This window comes from Pan troglodytes, chromosome 6 (genome assembly GCF_028858775.2).
Source record: "Pan troglodytes isolate AG18354 chromosome 6, NHGRI_mPanTro3-v2.0_pri, whole genome shotgun sequence".
In the NCBI taxonomy this organism is placed as follows: domain Eukaryota; kingdom Metazoa; phylum Chordata; class Mammalia; order Primates; family Hominidae; genus Pan; species Pan troglodytes.
Window position 1 is genome coordinate 107,546,320 of NC_072404.2, and position 26,971 is coordinate 107,573,290.

Consider the following 26,971-nt stretch of genomic DNA (forward strand, 5'->3'; position numbering starts at 1 on the left):
TGCAACTCCTGTGAGTTCATAATTGTATCAAAATAAAGGGTTTTTAAAAAAATTATTTTGGCATACCTTTTATTTAACTATATTTTCTTTTGGACACAATATTTTCCAAAAGGAGTTTGCATATACTGTGGAAATTTATGGAAAAGAATGTATAAGCTAGATAGCCTGAAGGAGAAACTGAGTTATTTAATATCTGGACTGAAATACATATTGAATTTGTTTTGTTGTTGTCGTCGTTTTGAAGCAGGGTCTTGTTTTGTCCCCCGGGCTGGAGTGCAGTGGTGTAGTCATGGCTCACTGCAGCCTCCACCTCCTGCGCTCACGCAATACTCCCGGCTCAGCTTCCCGAGGAGCTGGGACCACAGTTGCGCGTCCCCACACCCAATTAGTTTTTCTGTCTTTTGTACAGATCTGGTCTCCCTTTTTTGTCCTGGCTGAAATACTTACTGAATTTGTATATACAGTTGGCCCTCTGTATCCACAGGTTCTGTGTCCATGGATTCAACCAATGGTGGATGGAAAATATTTTTTTAAAAAATGGAAAGAAATAACAATGCAATAGTAAAAAAATATAAATAATACAGTATAACAGTTTTTTACATAGCATTTACATCGTATTAGGTATTACAAGTAATCTAGAGACTATTTATATGGGCGGATGTGCGTAGGTTATGTGTAGATAATGACACCATTTTATGTAAGAGACTTAAGCATCTTTGGTTTGGATTTTGGTATCTTCAGGGATTCACGGAACCAGTCTCCCGCAGGTACTAAGGGATGACTGTATAGTCTGCCCTCTTTTAAATGCTGCTTTTAAAATATTATCTCTAAACTTAAATTACTAAAGATAAAAATTCTTGAGGCCAGGCATGGTGGCACGTGCCTGTAATGCCAGCTATTTGGCCAGCTGAGGTGGCAGGATCACTTGAGCCCAGGAGTTGGAGGCTGCAGTGAGCTATGATTGCACCACTGCACTCCAGCCAGGGTGACAGAACGAGACCCTGTCTCTTGAAAAAAAATTTGTAAAGTTTCTTATGTTAAGATTTCTTTTTTAATTTGTGAAAATATTCACTTGATTGGCTTTGAATTACTTGCTAGATAACTTAGTATACACCTTTTAAGTATAATCTTTGTGATCTTTTTAGCCTGTCATTTATGTAAATATTATATAAATTATTATGAAAAAATTTGGATTACTATTTGAATAATTTTATTAGTATGCTTTTGTTTGAATAATGTTATTATCTTGCTTCCTGATGAACAATATTATGGCTTTTACTTTTCCCAGCATTCTTCAGCATCCAAATATTCTTCAGTGTGTTGGACAGTGCGTAGAAGCGATTCCCTACCTCCTGGTGTTTGAGTTCTGTGACTTGGTAAGTTCCTTGAAGGAATTCAAGTTCGAGTATTCCAAAGGTTGTATTCAAGCGTTTTTGACAGATGGACATGCTGGATGAGGGGTTGCTTTCATGTCTGTCCCCCACTTGAAGAACTTTATGATGAGTTACTTTTATTCCCTTTGGTGATAGTGATAGTGTTGACTGACACTTACATAGTGGTTTGTTACACTGCAGTCCCTGTGCTAAGCTATTTAGTTGCCTTACCACACTTAATGATAACAAACTCCAGAGTTAGGTACCAATATTTGTCCATACTTTCCATGTGATGGCCATGGTGTGGATCAAGTGTGTAACAGAGCCAGAGCCAGAGCTTGGATCTAGATGTGCCCTCCTAAGAGCGTGAACCGGGCTTGAAACATCTTGAAACACTTTAACCCCCTGAGAGAGCCCAAGAATCGCTTTACCTAGAGTACTCCTCATCCGTCAGCATCTGAAAATAGCAAACGTATGTGACATTTATATGTTTAAAGAGTTAGATTTATTTTCTTAAAAACCTTATTTCTTAGCATGATAATATTATTTATTGGACAGTTGGAAAGATTGTTCTTTGTGCAGTTTCATGAATAATTTCAGTAGTAATTTCTATGTGAAATTTCCTCTAAACATCTTTTCCCGCATGCAGAATATTTCATCTTTTTTAAAAGCCCATTTTTAGCATGTAATTGTTATCTTCCAAAAACAATGGTGAGCTGTTAATTGGATGAGTCAGGTTTTAATTGATTTCTTTGCATCATCTCAGTTTTCAGAACATTGAAACTTCTGTGGCTGTGCATAGAAAAATAGGAGTACCCCAAAACAAATTCCCAGTTAATTCAAATAACATTTTCATCTGTTTAAATAAAGAACAGTAAGCATCGTGATTTTTTGTTTTAATTCCTAAGTGTGATTCGAGTATTTCTCTCATTGGCAGAGGTGGTTGATTAATAAACTTGATAACATTAGCTTTTGTTGGATTATGTAATAGTTACCCTCAAATATCTGTGGCTCATTGCAACAAAGTAGTTCTCGCTCATCTTAGGTGTTGGCTTTGAGTCAACTGTGGCTCTCTTCTGGGCTGCATTCATCTTCACTCTAGGATCAGTGTTTTTTCGTGCCTGTAGATGCTGGAAAAGAAAAAAAGAGAAAGTGTATTCTGATGTTGTTCCTTAAAGCATTCTTCATGGCCTCTGGGTCAAGTTTGTGAGGTTGTTTAAATCTCTCATATCTTCTGATTTGGGGGAAGGAGTGTGGAGGGGGTTTGAGTCAGTTTTCTGTTGGTTACTGAGAGAGGCTCTAGTTAAAGATTTTCCTTATAATTCTGGTTGTTTTTACATTTTGATGCCCTGTTATGTAGGCATGAACATTTAAGGTTGGTATAATTTCCTACAATTTCAACCTTCTATCATTATGAAGGGGCTCTCTTTAAGGTTAAAAGCATTAATAAAGATAAAGTCTGGTTTTATTGATACTAATATAGTTAGACCAACTTTCTGTTGGTTGGAATTTGCCTGTCAAATTATATTTCTGTCAATCCTTTTCTTCTCTGGTTTACACCTCTTGTAAATAGTTGTTAAAAAATTTTTAAATCTTGCAATCGTGGTCACTTAAAATGGAATATATAGTTCATTTACGTTTCTTGTAATTAGTGAGATATTTGTAATTTTATCTACCTATTTGGTATTCTTTTTTGTACCCATTACAATTTTTCTTTTTTGCTTTTTTTCTGTTCTTCTTTGGGATTCTCAATTTTTTTTGTTTGTTTCAATTTTCCCCATCTACAAGTCTGGACTTGAGATATTTGTTTCTTAATTTTTTGTGTGGTCGCACTAGAAATTACAGCATGCACATTTTTTAACCTAACAAAGTCTAAAATTAATATTTTAATCCTGCCCCAAAGGAGCTGGAAACTCCTAGAGCTCTCTCTCCATGTAAGGAAAACTGGAATTAAACCTACTTTTCTGGGCCACCCCATATTCTCTGCCATTGTGGAGGATGCTTATTCATTGGACACTTAACTGAAGTAAGGCAGCATGCTGCACCTGGAGATACCGAGACTCAGTGTGCTCGTTGTCCTCCAGGTCGCCCAGTGAGAGGTGACACAGGATCAATTATTTAGTAGAGGCATGAGAACTAAGAGGAAGGAGTTCTCGCTGGGATTTCTCAGGGTGTTATTGCATATTATTATATAATCAGTTTTGATGATCTCGATATGATCAGAGTTATAAAATTTATGATCCTAGGTTATTGTGATATAAAAATAGCTTCCTTTTAGTCTAGCTCTGTGTGACCCATGGAAGGTGATTTTGGCACTGACACAGCATCAACAAAAAAAAGTTAGGACACAGAGATGTGCCCTCAGGTGACAAGGCAAGTCTGCTCGTCAGAGGCCCGCTATTCTGAGCTGTTTCATGTTGCCTTTTTTGGTCCCTAAGCTCCTTATATTAATTATAAATAACAGTTGAGGCATAGTCTTTGTGAGTGACCATCACAGAAATAGAGCCGGAGGCAGCATCTATTTGACAATTGCCCGTTTCCCGGCTGATGGAGGTGGCTTGGAAAACTATCTCATATATTTTAGCATTTTCCAGTTCTTCTTTGCCCTTCTGCATGCGTTCCTGAAAGTTCCAGTAGACAATGTTAGTTTTTTCATACAATGGTCAAAGACCTTGTCCACTCCGCTTCATGTTTTCTTCTGAATGGGTTCAGAAGATGGGCTTTGTTTTAATGCTATTTTAATGTATTTTTTATAGCAGCTGTCCTTTTTGGGACTAGTAATTTAACCAGTTTTATAAAGAAACACAAAAACATGGTGGAATAACTCCTTTATGTTACCATAAATGACCCAGTGTTGATCTAGAGTATTATTTGTATCTTTATCATTGTACAGACATCTTTATGAAAATATAAGAAATACATCTGTTCTTTAACTCAGCATCCTTATAATTTTTTCCCCAACAAATTTAGAGCTCAGACTTAAATACATGTTATCCAAATACTTAGACTAAGTATTCAAAGCATATTAACTTACCTAAATTTGATTGGCTCTTATACTTTGGGGTGAATATTATGCATACAGCCTTCTAGAATGAGCAGATGTGACTTCATGAAACACATTTTATGTGACCCTCCTAAGTCACTCGGGGACGGTCACTCCTGAACATCCCGAGGAGCTCTGGTCCCCATCAAAAGCTTCCACTGGCAGTGCAGAGCTAATAGCTTGTTTAATTTAAGCGTCCCACCTAATGGTACATTGATCAATAAAATTTTTTAAGCCATCATTGTTCCTCAAATAATTAAAAATACAATTACCATATGATCCAGCTAGTTCCACTTCTGGGGATATATACAAAAGAAGTGAAAGCAGGCCCTCAGGCAGATATTTGCACACGTTATTCACAGTAATGGGTTATTATCGAAACCACTATTCACAGTAGCTGGGAGGTGGAAGTGGCCAGGTGTCCATCGATGGGTGAATGGATAAACCAAATCTGCTCTCTCTGTGCAATGGAGGATTGTTAAAAGGAAGGAAATTCCAACACAGGCTACAGCATGAATGAACCTTAAGGCCATTATGGGAAGTGAAACAAGCCAGTCACAAAAAGACAAGTTCTGGGTAATTCTACTTACAGGAGGGACCTAGAGTAGTCAGATTCCTAGAGACAGAAAGTAGAAAGGTGGGTGCCAGGGGCGGGCTGGGGCTGGGAAATGGGGAGTTGTTTAATGGATGCAAAGCTTCAGTTTTGTGAGTTGAACAAGTTCTGGAGGGGGCTGGTGGTAATGGTTGTGCAGCAAGAAGAATGTACTTAACTCTGGAATTGTAAAGTTAGACATGGTTACAATGCCAAATGGTATTTTATGCATTTTTTTTTACCCCAGTAGAAAAAAAATGGATAATTACCTCCCACAATTTAAGGTGCCATGTCAGGTGCTACCTATGTTCGGAGGCTAGGATGCCCTTTGGAAATCTTTGGTTATCACTTGGCGTGGCCAGTCATATATCAGAGTCAAGGTCATAAACACAGGGTGCCACCAACTTGTCCAGCAGTGGGAGGTCACATTGTTTCCTTGGGCAATTTCGTACATATCACTTCTGGGCTCTCGTAAACTTGAAAAGGAACAGGTTTTCCAGCAGCGAGGACTAGGGGCCTGACAGGGTTCTTGGCACTGAAGTCCAGCTTCTCCAGGCTCCCACTGTGTGGCAAGAGCGGTCAGGTAGCACCAGCCCAGGGAGCCAGAGAGGGCATCTACTTGAAGGGACCAAGGGTTGTCCCATGGGACACACCAAAGTGTCACTTTGACACTGAGCCCAGCTCCCAGCCTGGATGACCCAAAACCTGCCCAGAAACAGGCCTTTCTGATCAGAGGGGCATAACCCAAGGCAGGACCTGCCCCCTGGCCGCAATACAAAGGGCACAGAGGGCAGCGGTCTGGGCTCTGTAAAAAGCCGCTGTGGCCACGGTGAAGGACCGGCTATCGCTGCCTGTCTTAGCAGGTCAAGAGCGATTGAATGAACAGTGGCCTTTTCAGTCGTCATCCTGCAGTCATCATGCCCAATGATAACATCTCCCAAGTAGAAAGGAGAAAATATTTTTGCACTTACTTAATTCCTTGTAAGATGGAATTAACCAGCCTGTTTTTAAAAGGCACTTAATCATGGAATTTTTATGAAAGTAAATGAAAACTCTTCTGAGTGCATTTGGTAGCTGGCCTGCAGCCACAGATTTGCAATGCTGACGGTGACAATGTTTATGAGAGGAGCCGAGAGATGACTGTAGGGTGTTTTATAGAACTTGTTGCCATGGCAGGTACGCGCCGCTCTCATGTGAATATCAAGGCAATGAGACTTTTGATTAAGGATCACTCACTCAACAAAAATGGATTGAGCAAATTCGAAGTGCCGGGAGCTGCCTGGTGCTTTAAGGAACACAGAAGTGAATAAGCCCCGCCCCTGACTTGCCTGCTCGGATGTTCATTCTGCCACTCACTGGTTTATCGCCTTGGAAAATCCCTTAACCTCTTCTGTAAAATGGCAGTAATACTGTCTCCCCTTAGAACTGCCCTGACCATTAAGTAAGATGATGGATGAGATTACCGAGCACAAGGAAAATGCTCAGTAAGTGGTGGCCATTTTTAGTTACTAAAATTGATTGATTCTAATTATTAAATAAAAGCTTGGGTAGTGCGTATAGAAGTACGGGAGTCCTAACCAGGATCACTGGGGAAGGCTTTGTAAAGGCAGTGTGGAGACGGGGGATGCTGTGCCCTGGTGGCGAGGCCAGCTGGGTCTGTTGGGAAGGCTCAAGTGGAAGGGGTAAGGACAGAGAACAAAGCACGCTGGAGACCAGGCTGCCAGCCGGGAGAGAAAAAGGAGGATGTAGACTAACCTTTGCCACATCCTAGTCTTTCTTATTGGTCAGCAATTTCTTCAGCTCCATCACCTGGCTCCGGAGCAGATGATACTGTGTTCTTGAATGTTGTATCCTGAGCTCCTTTACTAAATTCAGCCAGTAAAACATGGAGTCAGTTTCTGAAGGCAGTTCGCAGTGGAGAAGGGGAAGGACGTCCACTGTTTCTGAAGGCAGTTCGCAGTGGAGAAGGGGAGGGCATCCGCTGGCTATCCTTTGACAGTAGCGCGTTGCTCTGTGGGACTTGGGCTCTTCTGTTTCTCATGAAGAGCGGTGACTTGGGGGCAGAATCAGAGGAGCTTAGACCCATGGGCTCTTAGACCTGGAAGGAACCTTGGCCGCTGCCCACAACGGGGAGTACGATGGGGAAGCTCTGAGCATTCTGGGCTAGGCCCAGTGCTGGGCATTTGATGTGTGTTCCCATCGAGTGAGTTGTCTTGACAACGCTGTGAGACCCGTAGCAGTAGCTTCAGTCTACAGATGAAGAAACCAAGGCCGAGAGAGGGGAAGGGACTGGCTGAAGAATCAGACCCAGGCTGCGTGTGTCAGGGTTGGTGATGGACTTGCCTGAGGGTGCAGAGTTACCAGTGCCAAAGTGAGTGTATTTACGGGTGGCTTGATTTTATTCTAATTTTATTCTATTGTTTTTAAAAATAGAAATGGGGTCTCACTATATTGCCCAGGCTGGTCTCAAACTCCTGGTCTCAAGTGATCTTCCCACCTCAGCCTCCGAAAGTGCTGGAATGACCCGGCCCTGTGTACTTTTATACCAGGTGGTTTAATGCCACTACCAGCGGGAGGCCTCCATTTTAGAATTGGCCTCTTTGGTGCAGAAATGCCTAATTAATGGGCAGCTCTTCTTTATGAATGTAGTTATTAATAAGCCCCATGCACCAGGGCACCTCAGTTCAGCAATTTCTCCTCAGGCACCGGGCACACCAAGATGGATGACGTGTCATTGCCCCTAAGGAGCTCATGTAGAGGAGAGGGGACACGGAGTCACGGTGGAACAGGCGTGAGGAGAGCTGAGGGCACAGGTGGATGGGGTCTCTGACCAGAGCCAGCAGAGGGGAGGCCTGTGCTGGACAACCGCGTGGGTTGAGGTGTGGGGGTGATTGGGTCGGGAGTACGTTCCCAGTCCCTGCGTCTGCCCTGTTCCAGTGCCCGGCCCTGTGCTGGGGCCCTGCCAATGGCCTTGGCCCTCCCCACGCCTGGCTGCAGCCCGGGCACTACGGCCTTGGCCCTTGCTGAGTCTGCCTCGGCTGCCTCTGGCCAGGCCCTTCCGGTCTTCCCTGGTGCCTGCTCTCCCTCCCCTGCATTTCCTCCATCAGCACTGCTTCCCCATGTGTGTGGCCACCCTGCTCCTAGGTGCTGTCTTCTTTCTCCCCTGTTGCTGCAGTGACAGGTCATCGCTGCTTATAACCAAGGTGTGCACCTGTAGCTGGAGCGCTGGAGCCACACGGAGTGGCAGCTGTGATTTCAGCAGAGGTTCTCTGGCGCCCTCCGATGGTGCTTGGGCAGGCTGATGGGGGCCTCACTGTTGTCCGTAAAAGTTTAAAAAGAAAAACACTTTTAATAGAAAAACTTACAGAATAAGGATATAAAGAAAAATATTTTTGTACAACTGTGCAATGTGTTTTTGTTTTAACCTAAGTGTTATTACAAAAAGACTCAAAAGTTTTAAAAAATTAAAAAGTAAAAAAGTTACAGTAAGCTAAGGTATATTATTGAGAAAGAAAAATTTTTTATATAGATTTAGTGTGGTCTAAGGGTCTCTTGAGCCCAGGAGGTCAAGGCTGCATACAGAAATACTTGCCATCGTGTTACAGTGGCTTACACTGTTTTCAGTGCAGTAACATGCTCTATAGGTTTGAAGCCTAGGCTGTAGCAAGAAACCACCCTCTGTAGCCTCAGGGTGCGGTAGGCTGACCATCTAGGTTCATGTAAGTATACTCTGTGACGTTTGCACAATGGTGAAATTGCCTAACAACACATTTCTCAGAAGGCATCCCCAGTGTTAAGTGACACACGACTGTATTTTAACAGAATTTTGGAATAATTTAGACTCTCTGTTCTCAAAGTAACATTTACTATACAAAGATAAACTTTCAAAGAGAATCAGATTTTACTTAAAGAATATTATTTTCCCAAATTAAGTGTCTTTGGCTAGCTTTAATGTCCAGAGTAATGAAGTAATAAATTTAAAAGCCCAGTAAAAATGTGAAATTTCAGATTTACTCCTAAGTTCATTCTTATTAAATGGAAATGATAGGGTGGGGCGGCTTTGGGAAAACAGTTGTCCCGACTTTAACCTGTAGGGCATCATTTAGAATGTCTGCCTAAGTGTTTTTTCTTTTTTCTCCCATTCATTAAGCAAATATTAAACACATGCTGTGTGCCCAGCACTGTTCTAGGTTTTAGAGACACAATAGGGAACTAGACGGAGTCCTAGCCATGTCTAGCTTGCTTTCTAGTGGTAGAGACAGACAAGGAAATAAAACAGCAGGGAGGAACCCAGGCTATCACGGTTGGATTTATGTTTTCAGGGACTGGCTTTGGCTGCTCAGGCGAATGGATGCAGGGAGGCCGCAGGGAGACTGGCGCAGGTGTGTCCTCAAGGTGGGGTGGTGCTGGGACCAATACCACAGCAGCGGAGGCATAGGAGGTAGTTTGAAAACAGACCCAGAACTTGGTGACGGGTTGGATGTGGCTGCCTAGAGGCAGAACTCACAAATGACATCTTCACTTTTGGTCTGACGCACTTGGAAAACGGCGATGCCACTTACTGAGATTGGCAGAGGTTTGTGCCAGAGGGCTCTTAGGCATACAGGGAGGGAAGTTGAGTCAGGAGATGAGGGGCTGGGCCAGAGAGCTGTACGTGAGGCATGGGCTTTCAAGCCATGGGGTGGCTGAAACCCCTGGTCGGGGAGCGCCCCTAGGACTGAGGACCAGGACGGAGCTCCAGGGTCCTTACGGATCAACGAGAGGAGGGAGAGCCAGTGGGGGGGCCGAGGAAGGAGCGGCCAGTGGGATAAGAAGAAACGCAGGAGGTTGCGGTGCCCGAAGGCTGGTGAAGAAGAACGTGTTTAAGCAAGGAAGGAACGGGCCGGTCTCCGTTAATGCTGGTGAGATGAGACCCGGCAGCTGTGCTTGGGGAGAAGTGGGCAGGTCGCTCCTTGATAGGCCTGGCGAGAGCAGCTGCCACTGAATGGTGGATGCAAGTGCTTCTGATGGTGGCAAGGGGTTCCTGAACAAGGAGCCAGGACCGACCAGGCTTCTGAGGAGTTTAACTACGGAAAGGAGAAAGAAGTGGAGGGCTGGGGAGGGGAGGGCTGGGTTTACCTGGGGGGTGTTTGGGGCCAGAGCAGAGAGAAGAGATGGACTCTCGAGAGGACTGAGCTTAGAAAGGCACAAGACGAAGAATCCATGGCAACCAAAGAGGAGATGATGTATAAGGTTATGGATGCCAGTGGGCGGGGGGACCAGTGGTGCTGAGAAAAAATAGACACAGGCAGAGAGCTGCTGGGAGGGAAGAGAGGCCCCAGGCTGCGCGGAGGCGTGGCGGCGTCAGCTGCCCCAGTCTGCATGTCTTCTATTTCATTAGCAGAAGCGGGGGTGTTGCGCTGTCTATATCATTCTTTCATCCTTTCAATAAAATTATTGAAGATTATGTTTTTCCCCAGAATCATCCTATTAAACATATAAATGACTTTATTTTTTCAGTTCTAAAGCTATTTACTTGTTGACTTTTTACACAGTATTGAAATTAATTAATTGCTCCTAGTGTCCTGCAGAAAAGCTGTATAAAGCCCTCCCTGGCCATTCATGTCAGCATTGAGGAGGGGGCTTGCGAGGAACCTGTTTACAGGTGATTGAATGACTCATTCTACCAGGGCGTTGCAGGTCACTTGCTCTGCTGGTGGAGAGCTTGGTGTAGCGCTCTGCTGCCATCTAGTGTCCTAAGTTTTCCTTCGGGAGTTTTTTGGGGGGGTTTGGGAAGCTGAGAAATTTTTAAAACTTGGATAAAGGAATGTTTATTTTAATTCAGAATACATTGCTGTTCTTGGTGAGCTTTTTTCTTTAAATAATAGACCAAAATAATCATGTCTATTCACTAAGCACCATTAAAGTACAAATAAATCAGATAATATGTCTGTTTTGGATAGAATGAATCAAATTTTAGTACTTGCTTAACATAAACATCTTTACTCTAATTAAAGATTTTATGTTGATTTTTTCTTTTAAACTGTGGTACCAGGAGAGCTCTATGGACCTTTCTGAAACATAGAACTAACCCTGGATCCTACACAATCCATGACAAGTCTCAACCATGAGAACCATGACCAGGGGCCTCCAGTAATCTTTGATGTTCTTCCCTATTCCTGGGTTAAAGATATTTTTGCCTGGAATGTACTGATTTTATCTATTCTTAAGTAAAATCCCTTTCTGTTGATTATATTCTGTCTTTGAGTGAAATTTGGGAAGTGGGCTATTATGGAGAGAAGACATTTTAACAACAGTGAGTGGGGTGAATATACTTCAGATACCCTTGAGAAGCAGCCACGCCCGCTCTGTGCTTCCTCTGCCTTCATGGCTGGAGTGGCAGTTCACTGCCTGCCAGCAGCTGCTGTTGGTTTTAGGATTGGCCAGATTCAGCCCAGCAAAACCATGTTTTCGTGTGAGAGTAAGTTTTTCCCTAGATGGGTATTGGTGGCGGAGGGGTTAGGCAGAAGAATTTCATTACCATTTCATTGGTAATGTAGATAGACTTAAGCTTTTTTCATGTTTACTTTCTCTATGGGCTACCTTATGAAACTCCCATCTGCCTGTAGTCCTGGAGTTTTTTGCTGGAATTTTTCTGGGTGAATTTAATTGTCTTCTGAATCATTTGTTATCCTTACAACTCCCAAGCTCCACAGAGCCTAATCTGAATGGAGGGGCATGTGTTTTTACAAGAAAAAAAAAAAGTTTTCTCTTTCTCCTCTGGAGTGGCTTCTAATTTCGTTGGAAACAAAGGAGAGGGCACCACATTTGGAAGGAAATGTGTGAAGGACAGCAATGCCGGGTGCACGGCACCGAGGGAAGACCACTGCTCCCCTGGCAGAGCAGTCACATGACGCTTGGGAGACCCCAGCAGATTGATGGGATTGACCTTCAGTTATTTTATGTTCATTTTTATAAAATACATTGATGTTGTCTGCATACTGATTTAATTCACTTGCTAAATAGACCTTTCTTGACTAGTTGGTAAGCCGAAAAGTAGAAGCACAGCCCTACCAGTTATTAGCTCTGTGGCCTTGGGCAAATTTCTTACCCTCCCTAAGCCTCAGTTCCATATCTGGTAAACATCTCATATTGTATTTGCAGTAACAAGTGCAAAAACTCCTAACATAACGCTTGGCTCAGGGCTCAAAGCACAAATGGTGGCAACTATTAATATCAACATTATCACTCATGTAAAGATCTTGGAAACTGGGAATGGAAACAAATTTAGATTCTTGGAGTGGACCTAGAAGTTACCTCAGAATGTACTCAGTATTAAATGTGGGTAAACGTTTGTAAAGGAATACTGTGTTTTAAGGTTTTATTCTGGGAGGTATTTGATAAATTGGCTATCTTCAGTAACAGTTACAAGACATGTACTCTTTAGTTGGTCAAGGAAAATGCCCTTCCTCAGGAGTCTTTTTTTTTTTCTTTTTTTTCCCGCTCCCCGCCTCCAGCCATCTTTTCTTGACTCAGATTTAAAGAACACTGAAAGCTATTGGCTTGCTTTCTAAATTTTATTAACTGATTCGAGGAAACTTTAATTTGGAATGAAATCATATCAATAAATATTTAATCATGTGGTAAGGAGAATATGGAAGATTTTATTCCCTCAGAAGGGTGTTCCCCATAACAGATACACAGTAAACTCCCAAAAACATAGTATCCTAAATGAAAATCATGAAATAAAGACAGCGTAACACAGGGAAGTCTTGGAGGAGGCCTGGGGAGCCCTGCAGTGTCATGGCCGTGTGCTGGGCATCTGACTGTAAGTTTGTTTATTTTCCTGCTCAGGTTGCTCCCCTTTGAAGAGTAGGCTTGTTAACGTGGTGAGTTTTTCTGGAGTGGCTGAAATGTTCTTTCTCTTCACCGTCTCAGGATAGCCCAGGGTCCTGGGGAAGCTGGGGGAGACCTGAAGCAGTTGTTGCTGCACTACCTGGACTTCTCCTTTCCCACCCATTTTTCTTTCCTTCTCTCCCGCTCCATTGCTCCTCCAAGCTTTGGCAGTAATCACGGCGCCTTCGTGATGAAGCGCTCACTGCCCAGGGGCCGCCTGGAGTCCATAGAACAGGCAGTGTGAGTGGCATCATTTCTTACACTCTCCGTGTCATCTCCTAGGTAACCTGGGAGTTTCTCTAATTCTACACAGCATTTAGTTTAAATGTGCATCATTGCAAAACTATCTTTTTTTAAACTGTTTTGTGTTCCATGTGTTTATGTGACAAAGATGTTAACTAGTTAGAATGTTCCTAAAAGCATAATAGTGTTCTATACTTTCACAGTATTGGGTTGGAACTTCTTTAAGTATGAACAAAAGAAGTTTCTAATAAATAATCTTAACAGTTAGTGTTCACCGAGGCACGTATTTAAGCGCTCACTTTATTCCTGTGGCTCATTTGGAAACTCACACGGGCTGACTTTTGCAGGGTGACCTGAAGGCGTATCTGCGCAGCGAGCAGGAGCACATGCGGGGGGACTCACAGACCATGCTGCTGCAGAGGATGGCGTGCGAGGTCGCCGCGGGGCTGGCCGCCATGCACAAGCTGCACTTCCTGCACAGGTGGGTCCCTGCATCAGCGGTGCACACCCCACACAGCACCGGCGGGACAGTCCAGAGAGGCTGCCGAGTTTGTGAAACTTAAGGAGGACAGGAGGTGGCAGAATGAACCCAGCTCATGTAGGTAGAAGCGATCTCGTTCTTGCCCATGTCCGGATAAGGGTTGAGTTGGGCTTCATTGAAACCAGTACCAGGGAATAAGATGTCTTAATACATTTATTATTTCCAGCATTTCAAAGAATGTGAATAGTTGTACCTGCCTCAGAGTTGGGAGTAAACAGTCCCGATCCACCGTATGACACCTCGTGTGTTTCATCGCTGGTTGCCACACCAGCTTTAGGCTTCTGGTGCCACCGCCCGGTTTCATGGTGCATCCCAGTTCACATTCCTGAGAGAGGAAGAGAGAATCTCTAGGCCAGCAGCCTCTGTTTGCACAAGGTCATAGCACTGGTTTCTGGCCAGCTGAAGGGTGGGCTTCAGGTGCCCATTTGGAAGCAGAGGTGTCATGGGATCCGATCTGATGAGGCCCCCCGCTCCCGGGTGGGTAGTCAGGGGCTGCTTGTGAGCAGCACAGCGATCTGTGTAGCACATTTCTGTTGCAGCTTTTCAGGCCCCACTTGAATGACCATAGTTCTTTTTTTTTTTTTTTTTTTTTTTTTTTTTTTTTTTTTTTTGAGACGGAGTCTTGCTCTGTCGCCCAGGCAGGAGTGCAGTGGCACGTTCTCGGCTCACTGCAAGCTGCACCTCCCGGGTTCACGCCTTGAATGACCGTAGTTCTTTGGAACACGTTATATTTTGTTAAGATCATAGATGGTGATTTTCGTAATTAAAACACCAAAGGACTTGGAGTCCCGTCACAAAAGAGGAGTCTGTTCTGTGAACCCAAAAGGAGATTTCTGCTTATTCTCCTCTAGGCTTTTGAGCTGTGCTTTATGTTTAAAAACAACACAATACGTTTAAAATTATTTCTTAGGTCTCCAGGGAAACCAGGCAGTATTTCTTTAGTCAACTTTAAGTAAATCATTTAACTCTTAGTAATCCATTGACCTAAAAAGGAACACCTGTGTGTCTTGACTTGAAGAGATGTGTATGAAGTATTCTATTTTTTATTTATTTATGTATTATTTTTTTGAGACGGAGTCTCTGTCGCCCAGGCTGGAGTGCAGTGATGTGATCTCGGCTCACTACAACCTCCACCCCCAGGGTTCAAGTGATTCTCCTGCCTCAGCCTTCCAAGTAGCTGGGGCTACAGGCACGTGCCACCAGGCCTGGCTAATTTTTGTATTTTCAGTACAGATGGGGTTTCACCATGTTGGCCAGGCTGGTCTCAAACTTCTGACCTCAGATGATCCGTCTGCCTCAGCCTCCCGAAGTGCCGGGATTACAGGTGTGAGCCACTGTGCCTGGCTTGAAGTATTCTTTTTTGTAAAAAGCAGATTTCACAGTAATATACTTAGTGTGATTCCATTTTTTAAGTATGAAAACACCTGGTCATATTTCTAGAGGTGTGTGTGTCTTAAACAGGCGTGGAAAAGTACCATGCCTATCAGACTGTCAACATTCCTTCAAGGGGGGGACAGAGGAAAATTATTAACCTTCTTCTTACACATTTATATCTTGTTTGATTTATGATAGTAAACAAATCATTCTGGTAAAGTGTTTTTTTTTTTTTAAAGACTCAAAAAGTTACCAGTTTCTTAAGACCCAAAGCAGAATCCCTTACATGAAGCTTTATAAAGATTTCATAATGGAGAAAGCCTACATTTAGCTTTTGATGTCTTTTATAACAGGCTGTTATCTAGCATAATTTATATTGTTAATATATCTTACAAAATGCAGATAATTACTAATACTGGTATAGGAATTCTTAAATTTTGGAGAAGGGGGCTTAATTTTAAAAGAGCATCATATAGGAATCAGCAATGTAAAATTATCAAAGACAACTAGAATCTGTATTTTTTAAATTGGCAAAGATATCAGAGTAAATAGTATTTTCCTGTGAGTTTCAAGTTAAAGTTTTACTTAATTTCAAATCTTGTGGACTTTAGAGCAAGTAAAGATGATGAGTAAATCACATAGTTTGGGTTTTATTCAAGTTCTAAAACTCAAGTTAAAGAAAATCCTTGAGGCTGGGCACGGTGGCTCATGCCTGTAATCCCCGCACTTTGGGAGGCCGAGGCAGGCGGATCACAAGGTCAGGAGATCGAGACTGTCCTGGCTAACACGGTGAAACCCCGTCTCTACTAAAAATACAAAAAATTAGCCGGATGTGGTGATGGGTGCCTGTAGTCCCAGCTATTCGGGAGGCTGAGGCAGGAGAATGGCGTGAACCCGGGAGGCGGAGCTTGCAGTGAGCCGGGATCATGCCACTGCACTCTAGTCTGGGCGACAGAGCGAGATTCTGTCTCAAAAAACAAAAAACCCTTGAAACCATTGACAGCTGTTTCATTTTGTTGTAAAAAAAAAAAAAAGAAAAAGTAATCATATCTATATTAAATTTCTGTTTGGGGCAAAGTTTTGTGTTTTAAGATATTTTTTGTCAGTAGCATATCATATAGTATATTTTTAAGTTGGAATTTAGAATATTTATTGGTTGACTTAAAGTAGGACTTCCTCTGTTGGTTGAAAATAGAACAACCTACATGTCCAATTAAAGTTCTTAGCTCCATTTGGAAACTAATCTAGTAAGGCACCCACAGTGAAGTTGTATTTCTACCTATTGTTTAAGAAGAGCCTTAACCTGGAGTCTGAGGAGCCTGTGTCTCTGAAGTCGTGCATGTGACTTTTGGAAAGCCATGTAAACAGCAGGCGCTGCCAGCTTGCTGCTGTGCCATCCCACTTGCCTTGCTGGCCTGGAGCCCAGGACTTCCTGTCCCCTGCCTGCCAGTCTCCTGAGCAGCCCGTCCGTGAGATGCCACCAGGTCGCTGTGATGAGCTGAGCCAGGGGGTTCTCATGGGCGGCCTGTCTCCTCGCAGCGGCTCATGGAGCTGGAGACCTGGAGGGGGTAGCCTTGCGGAGTACCTGGGTGACCATTGTATACAAAAGAACCTCTATAGGATTTGCCCGGTTGTAGCGTTACAGTTACTTTCTGCTGTGCAACACTGGGGTTAGTGTGCAGCGAACTTCCACTGCCTGCAGAGTTCAATGACAAGGTGAGAGGTAGAGAAATGCATTTAAAATCCAGTGACAAGGTGAGAGACAGAGAAATACATTTAAAATCAAAGCAAAGTGCACACCTGTTGCTCACTACTGCCCCAGCAGGAGAGTGGAAACGCGTGTTCTCATTTGGCAGGGTGTTTGCCGTGTTCCATGCATTTGCAGAACGTTCTGTGAGTAGTGATTTGATCGTCAGGGCCACCCCACGTGCCACGAGGCAGGTGCCATTATTCATCCCAGTTACAGAGGAGAATACTGAGGCTTGGGGTGCTGAGCGGTTGGTCTGTCTCAGCCACTCATTTGATCATTTGATGAGCAGTTTGTACCCAGGTGCACATACCGTGTGTGGTCATTTCTGCAGGAGGAGGAAGAGTTACTTTGGGAAGAGTCCAGGTCGGTTTTTGGAAGGAGGTGGCGTTTTAGTGATCCTTGAAGAATGGGCATCAGTTGAAGGCTGGAGGACATTCAGAATTTCTGGAGAAGGGAGTAGCAAGATGATGTATATGGTAGGAGGAAGAGAAAGAAAGGGAGTTTAGGGAAATGTCAGATAGTCCATTGTTACCAGAAAAGAAGACGCAGGAGAGAAGATAGTGGGAGATAAGAATAGAGACGCAGCTTGAAACCAAATTACAGAGGGCCTGAGTGCCAAGATAAGGCCTTCAGGCTGTGTTCTGTAGGCAGTAGGATGGCATGCCCAGAGCTTTGTGTGTGCACGTGCGTGCGTGTTTAATCAGTATTGCACTACAGCTTAGGCTGGTTTAGAAAGAGAAGGCACTACCGAAACGAAAACCAAACCGGAATTCATACTTGGCGGGTGTCCATGAAGTTTCCTTATTTCCCTTTCTACATGGAAGACTTGCTGAAGGCAGGGATTGTATCTTCCTGACCTTTGTATCTCCCATGATGTATGTCACACAGAAATGAGGAAGGCTTCAAGGGAAAGGAACCAGTTTGACTGCAGCTACAACCCAAGAAGAGATGGAAAGACTGTAATCAGCCGAGTAGCTACACTGGGAAGGTGATTAAAGAGCTTTCATTTTAAAAGGCTCTAGGTCCAGAGGGTTTCATGGGTGTCCTCTGTCTGACCTTTAATGAACAGGTGGCTCCAGTGTATTTAAACTATTCCGGACCATAAAGAAGATGGAAATTTCTATAACTCATATCATGAATCCAACACAAGCTTAATAGCAAAAGATGACATAAAGAAATTATTGACGATTCTCCTGAATGAACATAGACACAAATACTAGCAAACCGCATGTAGCAGTGTGTGAATAAAACAATTAAGACTTATTCTAGGACTATAAGGGTAGATGTGTATTATAAAAATATGTCTACATAATTCATTCCATTGACAGAATAAAAGAGGAGAAATACATTATAGCAATAGATTGCAGAAACATCATTTAGTATAATTCAGCAGCTATTCTGTGTTTACATAGACTATGTAAACATATTCTCTTCTGATGGGAAACATTTCTTCTGACAGGAAAGGAAAGATACAACTTAAATATCATATGGACTAAGACTCAAAACTTTACCAAAACTTAATAGCAATATCATGCTATTGCTAAATGGCAAAATAATAAAGTCCTTTCAATTAAATGAGAAACCAGGCAGAGATGCCCACTATTTCTGTTACCTTCCAACATTTCTTTGGAGGTACTAGCTAATACAAACACAAACTATAAAATTATCAGTTTAAAAATAATAGGCCCAAGAAATAAGGGGGAAAAAAGAAAAAAATAAAAATAGGCCAGGCACAGTGGCTCACACCTGTAATCTCAGCACTTTGGGAGGCCGAGGTGGGCAGATCACTTGAGGTCAGGAGTTTGAGACCAGCCTGGCCAACATGGTGAAACCCCATCTCTACTAAAAATACAAAAAAATTAGCCAGGCGTGGTGGCACACGCCTGTAATCCCAGCTACTTGGGAGGCTGAGGCAGGAGAATCGCTTGAACCTGGGAGGCAGAGGTTGCAGTGAGCTGAGATCGCACCACTGCACTCCAGCCTGCATGACAGAGCGAGACTCCATCTCAATAATAATAATGATTTACTGAATGCTTCCCACATGCCAGCTACTTTACACCAGCTCTTAAGTGGTAGTGCTGGTTTTCCCGTCTGTGTTACAGGTCAGGAGACGCAGGCACAGACAGGTATACTGACTTGTTCAGGGTCGTGCAACTGGAAGCCAGCAGAGCTGGGATTCAAAGCTACACCGTCTGCCTCCAGATTTCACACTGTTAACCACCGAGCTACACCACACGATCATTGGAAAAGAAGAGAACATTGCCCTTCTTTACTGGTGCCATGGTGTTGGATGTTTAGAAAAACCAAGAAACTGTGCTTTTAAAAAATTAGAATTCATAAAAGAATTTGTTGTGGCTTATTATAAGACAGTATACATAAGTCAGTAGTTTTTCTCTGTACAGGTGTAATTATGTACCCAGCAGTGAAGGTGGATAAAAACCATTTTATTCTGAATAATGCCAAAATTATAAATTATCTGGGTATATATTATGTGAGAAAGACACAGGACTGTATGAAGAAAACTATGAAATCTTATTGAAGAATGTAAAATAACATGTGGACACATGGAAAGATGCACCATGATTTATGGTGGGGAGGCCACACAAAAATGCCAGTTCACTCAAAGAATTCCCATTCGAATCTGAACAGGGTTTTTATTTATTTTTTATTTTTTTGAGACAGGGTCTCACTCTGTCACCCAGGCTTGAGTGAGTGCAGTGGCACGATCATGGCTCACTTGCTTGGCCTTGACTTCCCAGGCTCAAGCAATCATCTTGTCTCAGCCTCGCAGGTAGCTGGGACTATACATATGCACCATCAGTGGTGGACCCTATTCCAGCCAGAGGCGTTTTCCCTAGGGTGTAATAAGAATTTCACACCCTGTGGAAGAACTCTGTTTACCCAAATCCTAGCAAGTGCCTGAGATACACACAGCAGGCACTCAGTAAATGTACCATTGCCCAGCTAGCAAAGACTGACCTAATAAGCAGGGCAAATACTGTCAAAACTCTAGTATAAAGTTGCCTCTGTGTGCTTTATCGGAATCCTCTTGTTTTAATCCTCTCCTGGTATGTCTCCATCCCATCTTAGAGTGTTAAGTGCAGAGTCCCTTCGGAAGCTTAAGTCTTTGTGGCTGCCAGAGTCAGAATGACGTGACGAGCAGAGAGGCGCTTTGGAATTGAAGTTTTCATTCACCTCTCATCAACTTTACCAGTATAAGGCTGGTTATTTCATCCTTCGGAGCTCTATCTCTTCTATAAAATGGGGATCGTCTTTAAAGCCCTGGAGTGCTGTTGTCAAGATGGAGATAAAGTATGCCAAGCTGCTAGAAGAATATTCAGTAACTTTCCGGTATTTTGCTTCCTGTCTGTGAACTCTTCTTATCAGGAATCCAGGTTACTCGGGAAAGCATAAGTAGTTCACATAATAGAGGTGTGGATTATTTTGAAAATGCCTCCTGCGTGTTGAGTTTGCATTGGAGAACCCCGAAGACGCGCAAACTAGTCCTAGCATGAGTGAGCAGCAAGCAGTGGTACTTCCTTGTGAATCGGGGTGGGAACCCTTCAGAACCGCGAGCTCCCACTTTCTGTCCATCGCTCTGCTCATGCGGCCCTGAGTCTCATGGTTACTGTGGTCTCAGTCACAGCAAGTGCTGCCAAGCTCAGGTGATGCTGCCAGAGCCTTCTGAGAGCCGGGCGGGGCTGGTGCCACTGGCACCCTCATCCGTGGACCTGTTTTTCAACTTGAAGGGAGAGCAGACTGGCTGTGTGTTTGCATTTCCTGACAAAAGCAGCCATTGACGTCAAGAGTTCCCTCTGTTGTTAAGAAGTGACACCTGTGTGTTTTTCTTTAGCTTTGCACGTTATTGGGCTTCAGATAATATTTATTTTTACCAACTTTGGCCCAAATTGTATCATTACTTTGAATCTGTACAGCACTTTTATGTTTTCAAAACATTTCATGTATTTTTCAGTGTTACCCTTGCAACAGCCTTGCGAGTTAACCATTTCAAGTGCAACCTGTTGTTTCGTGAGGAAACTGAGGCTCCTCTGCTATGCACGTGACCAGCCCAGCATCACATGGTCTTGCAGCAGTGGAACTGAGATGAGCTCCTGGCCTCCTGACTGCCCAGGGCTCCCTCCCACTGCATTGTGGAGCCTGGGCACTTGGGGAGGAGTGGGGCAGGACCCAGTCCTGCCACTGTTTGCTTCCTCACCACCTCTGGGTTTCAGGTCGTGAGAAGCATTACCTTTTCCCTTGGGAACACCAGTTGCTTGCTTTCGAGTTTTATAATGAGAGCCAAGGACCTTCTGCAGGCGTAATTGTTCATCTTTTACCAAGCCTTTGCATTTCAAGTATCCAAAGACCTAAGTGGAATGTTAGTATGGAGAGAGAAGAGGAGGGAGGGACTGGGACAGTCATCCTGCCATCCAGGAAATGCCTGAGCTCGACATCGCCCAAGCTAGCCTCAGGCTGCTGCCCCTGGCCTAGCAGGATGCGTGCTTGCCCTTGTTGGGATGCTGGCATCCAGCTCCTTGTTCTGGTCTCAGGAGTGAGATGTCGGGAAGGTTCACAGGGTCTGTTTATAGACCCTAGAGGTGGTCGTTGGTGGTGCCCAGTGACGGAGCCTCTATTGGCAAAACCTGTATCTCTGCAGTCGCAGCTGTTGGCCCAGTGGATAGAGCAGCCTTACTTAAAGCATTTTCACTTTTCTGTCCTCAAATGGCATGTTCCTCCTCCCTCTCTCCCTCCCTCCCTCTCTCTCTCCCTCCCTCTCTCCCTCCCTCCCTCCCTCCCTCTCTCTCTCCCTCCCTCTCTCCCTCCCTCCCTCTCTCCCTCCCTCCCTCTCTCCCTCCCTCCCTCTCTCCCTCCCTCCCTTTCTCCCTCCCTCCCTGTCTTCCTCCCTCCCTCTCTCCCTTGCTTAATTCCAAGAAATGGGGACCAACATTCCTCTTACAATTAGAAGATTCTTTGTTGTTCATAACAGTGGAGTCACAGGTGTCCCAAGGTTTTTCCCAGGCAGTTCAGCAGGCCTGAAGGCTTCTGGATGGAGTGCAGAAAATCACTTGTAAGCACAAAGAGTGTGGCAAGTGATGTGAGGTAGCTAACTGGAATCCACATTGAGGACCAGCTGCGTGCTTGGAACAGCAGCTCCAAGTGTCACTGCACCATCGTTGAGAGTTATTGACGGTGAAAACACAAACATATTACCGAACACTACCTTGCTAGCTTTGTGGCCCTAGCGAAGTCACTTCAATTCTCTGCCTCAGTGTCCATATTTGTTAATGAGGAAAATAATAGTACCCACCTCACAGGTTTGTGGTGAAGATTAAACACTTAGAGAAAATGTAAAATGCCTCTTGTGAAGTAAGTATTTTGTGAATATTAGCCATGATTATGTTATTGAATCAATGTTATGTATCAAGCTGTTACCGAATTATATCGGTGTTAGCCGTTGCCGTCGTCATCTCCATTATCCTTGTATTTCAGACATGTGAGCTTTGGAAATTAAAATCTTTGAAAATATGAATGTGATAGTTTAAGTTTTTGGTCTTTTGCCTTTCTGTAAAGACATACATTTTGCACTATGGAAATTCAGCTTTGATATCTTCAGTTTACAACTTAAAACTATAAATTAGGCCTCCTTTTCTATTTTAATTTAATGGCTTTTTTATTCGTATACCAGTTGGTGATTATAAAGACTCTAAGGGTTAAAGCCAAAAGCCAAAAAGCTTAATCTGTTGTCTGTGTGGAAAGTTCCTTTAGAAAAAGTAGTTTTTACTTGTCAAATTGTGTGTTTTTGAAAATTAACTGTTTCTTAAAATAAATTCTATAATTGTTCTGTGTCTTGAAATATGCTCTTTACCTCCCTTGTGGAGAAGTAGAGAGTTTGGAAGTCATGAAAGTAATTTGGAAAGGGCCTGACTACAACGCTTGCATATCTTTGAGAAAGGGGAAAAATAAACATTTTTAATAATGTGGATTATTTTTGGGTGCTTGAAGTTATAAATTATATTAATATTTACTTATAACAGACTATTACTCAAGTAATACAAGCTGTAAAAAAAATTCACCAATTTTGCTAATAGCATTTTAGAGTTCCTTCTTAGTCACTCTGAAAATACAAGGAAACACTCTTTCAGGTCGGGCCGGGCCCAGCTGGTTCCGGTTCCGTGAGCGCCCGGCAGACTGAGGGAGAGAGAGAGAGAAAGAGGAGGGGAGGAGGAGGAGGATTCAGGGAATAGGAGCTGGGGAGCCCTTCTGCGGAGCCCTTCTGTGCCACAGTGATATCAGTATCAAGATAAAAGTGTGGAATGGGAGAAAAATTCTCAAAGCCTGAAAGAAAATCTGGAGATGCTGTTTTTCCAGCAGCTCAGTTGAGGGAGAACTTAGCTTGTCTCTGTTTCTTGATTCCTCTTCAACTTCTGTTTGCAAACCAAGACTTGTGTTTGGAGAACTCTATTGTACTGAGCCTAAGTCATTTTTGATCTATAACAAGAACATGCATTTTCACATGTCAACTAGATTTGTGGACCAGTAAAGTTCTCCCCAAAGAGATGGGCTCTCACCCTGCCATCCAGGCTGGAATAGTGGTGCAATCATAGCCCATTGTAGCCTCCATCTCAAGGACTCAAGGGATCCTCCCTCCTAGGCCTCCCAGGTAGCTGGGATTACAGATATAGAAAAGCATATCCTAAAATTCATATGGATTCTGAAGGGACCTCAAATACTCAATACAATACAGTCTTAGAAGAACAAAGCTAGAAGACTCACCTTTTCTGATTTTAAAACTTACTACAAAGCTACAGTAATCAAAACAGTGTTGTACTAGCATAAGGAAGACATATAGACCAATGAAATAGAAGAGAGAGCCCAGAAATAAAACTTCATATATATGGTCAAATGATTTTTTTCTTTTTTCTTTTTTCTTGAGATGGAGCCTCGCTCTGTTGCCAGGCTGGAGTGCAGTGGCACGATCTCAGCTCACTGCAACCTCCGCCTCCTGGGTTCAAGTGATTCTCCTGCCTCAGCCTCCCCAGTAGCTGGAATTACAGGCACCCACCATCATGCCCGGCTAATTTTTGTATTTTTAGTAGAGATGGGGTTTCACCATGTTGGCCAGGAAGGTCTCGATCTCTTGACCTTCTGCCTGCCTTGGCCTCCCAAAGTGCTGGGATTACAGTTGTAAGCCACTGCACTCAGCCGGTCAAATGATTTTTAACAAGAGTACCAGGACTATTCAATGGAGAAAGGATAGTGTTTTCAACAAATGCTGCTGGGAAAATGGGATATCCACATGCAAAAAATGAAGTTGAACCCTTAACTAACACCATATACAAAAATTAACTCAAAATGGATCAAAGACCTAAATGTAAGACGCAAAACTATAAAAGTCTTAGAAGAAAATAAGGAAAAAACTTTATGACAGTGATTTATTCAGCAGTTATTTATTGGGTATGACATCAAAGGCACAAGCAACAACAACATAGAAGACTACATGAAAATGTTTAAACTTTGTTAATCAAAAGACACTATCAATAGGGTGAAAAGATAACCACCAAATGGAGAAAGTATTTGCAAATTATATATCTGAAAAGGGTTATATAAAGCATATATGGAGAATTCGTGCAACTCAACAACAAAACAAACAGCTTGATTGGAAAATGAAGGAAAGTGTGTATTTCCTTCTCCAAAGGAAATATACAAATGGCAATAGGTACACCAAAAGATGCCCAGCATCACTGATCATTAGGAAAATCCAAGTCAAACCATAATGAAATACCACCTTACACCCATTAGGATGGCTACTATCAACATCAAACAATAATATGTTTTGGTGAGGACGTGGAAAAATTGGAACCCTTGTGCTCTGTTGGTGGGAAGGTAAAATGGTACAGTCACAGTGGGAAGCAGTATGGTGGCTCCTCATAAATATTGAAAATAGAATTTCCATGTGATGCAGTGATGCCACTTATGGGCATATCCCCAAAATGGTTGAAAACAGGGTCTTAAAGAGATAATTTGTACACCCATGTTCATACCAGCATTATTCACAATAGCTGAAATATGGAAGAAGTGTAAACTAAAAATAAAACTTTAAGCTTCCTAATTGTCTGAATGAACTCATCCTCTCAGCCAAGGACATCTCACAGTTCAGGACATGATGGGGAGGGGGCGATCAGATTCCCCATTATACTCTCCCTTTGGAATTCAGGCACAACTGACCAGCATTAACATTAAAACAGAGATCTTACGACTTTTTGTAGCAATAAGACACCATATTCCAGCCTGACTAAAGTAAAGCATCACATGACAGATAGCAGGCCCTGTAAGAAATTGAAGTATTTTGCCCCCAAATATATTCCTTTGACATATTTAAAAATGGCCCTGCAAAACTGTCTCTTAGAGGCAAAATCTACATTCTGTAGAGAATGCCTTTCCCTTTCTAGGTCTTTTCTCTGATCCTGGAGAGAATTATTTGAGTCTTTCATCATTTTAAGTCTCATAAGAAACATTTACAATCTATTCTTTCTGAAGCCTGCTACCTGGAGTCTTCATCTGCATAATAAGAACTATGGTCTCTACAACCCCTTATCTTAACCCAGACACTCCCTTATATGGAATTTCAGGTGTGTATTTTTTATTTATTTTTATTTTTTATTTTTTGAGTACCCAGGTTGGATTGCATTAGTGCGATCTCGGCTTATTGCAGCCTCCGCCTCTGGGGGTCACATGATTCTCGTACCTCAGTCTCCTGAGTGGCTGGGATTACAGGCATGCACCACTATGCCTGGTTAATTTTTTTGTATTTTTAATAGAGATGGGATTTCACCATGTTGGCCAGGCTGGTCTTGAACTTATGACCTCATGTGTTCCACCTGCCTCAGCCTCCCAGAGTACTGGGATTACAAGTGTGATCCACCATGATCTGGCCTCACTCCAGCTTTTTTGTATTTTCAGTAGAAACAGGATTTTGCCGTGCTGGCCAGGCTGGTCTTGAACTCCTAGCCTCGAGTGATCCGCCTGCCTTAGCCTCCCAAGATGCTGGGATTACAGGTGTGAGCCACCATGCCCGACTGGGTTTCTGGTCTTTAGGTAAACTAGTTTGACAGGTTGCTAATCAGAAAATCTTTGAATCCACCTGTTAGCAGTGGTGAATCTATATGGGTCTGCAACAACTTGATTCTTGCCTCCTTGGAGGAAAGAATTTTGCTGAGAGGCAGTAGTTGGTTTCAGGCAGAGGGAGAGACTGAGGCAAGTTTTAGAACAGGAGTGAGAATTTGTTTGAAAGTTTTAGAGCAGAAGTGAAAGGAAGCAGTACACTTGGAAGGGCCAAGCGGGTGACTTGCAAGATCCAAGTGCCCTGTTCAGTCCTTGACTTGGGGTTTTATACATTGTTGTGGTTCTGGGGTTTGCTGAAGTTGTGCACGTGTTCACTTGAGGAGTTTTTTCCTTAACCTGTCGAGCGTTCCCAGTGGGAGGTCGTATAAGAGGCCATTTTGCCTCTTAGTGTGCCTGTTTGAGGTCTTTGAGAAGAGGATAACACCAGTTCCGAGTGTTTTCTGTCTGTTAGGAGACTGTCTTTTCCTGGTGCTGGCTGTGACCACTTATCATTTTAGAGAGACAGTTTAACAACCACCTGACCATCACTTTATTGTCGCCTGACAGTCCTGGGGGCAACAGGGGTTGGGGGTATGTGTGTGGGGGTGCTCTCCTCCTGCCCTGTCCATATCTGCCTAACTACCTACTCTAACATACCTATGAGCTGGAAGCCTCCACTTAGAGTGTTTGAGTTGTTCTGCCTTTTTTGACTGAGCCATTGTACATCTTACATGTGTTGATTGATGTCTTATGTCTTCCTAAAATGTATAAAATTGAGCTGTAGCCTGACCACCTTGGACACATGTCGTCAGGACCTCCTGAGGCTGTGTCACAGGCACGTCCTTAACCTTGGCAAAATAAACTTCTAAATTGAATGAGAAAAAAAAAGAAAAGAAAAGAAAATACAAGGAAATAAGCCATACATCCGGTTTTAATGTAGAACGTGGTACAGATATGGTCAGTATTTAACCTGAGCTAGTTACTTGCCTAAAAGTGTGATCATCTTTATTATTTAAGTGATTGATGACATATGTAATACTTCTACTATGAAAAAGAATTTTAAGAGGTTAATTCTTAA

General features: G+C 43.1%; 1 protein-coding gene across 4 annotated transcripts in view; it reads left to right on the top strand.

Annotated features, from left to right (window-relative positions):
- The window catches only part of LMTK2 (lemur tyrosine kinase 2), a 99,445-nt gene that overhangs the window by 51,078 nt on the left and 21,396 nt on the right, over positions 1 to 26,971 (top strand). For 3 of the 4 annotated variants that reach the window (XM_016945061.4, XM_016945062.4, XM_016945064.4), the window contains 2 exons: positions 1,289 to 1,376; positions 13,474 to 13,607. In XM_016945061.4, coding sequence (XP_016800550.1) covers positions 1,289 to 1,376; positions 13,474 to 13,607 — 222 coding nt within the window. Of the gene's footprint in view, positions 1 to 1,288; positions 1,377 to 6,471; positions 6,493 to 13,473; positions 13,608 to 26,971 lie in introns of those variants that run through there. The other variant, XM_016945063.4, reaches the window with a different exon arrangement.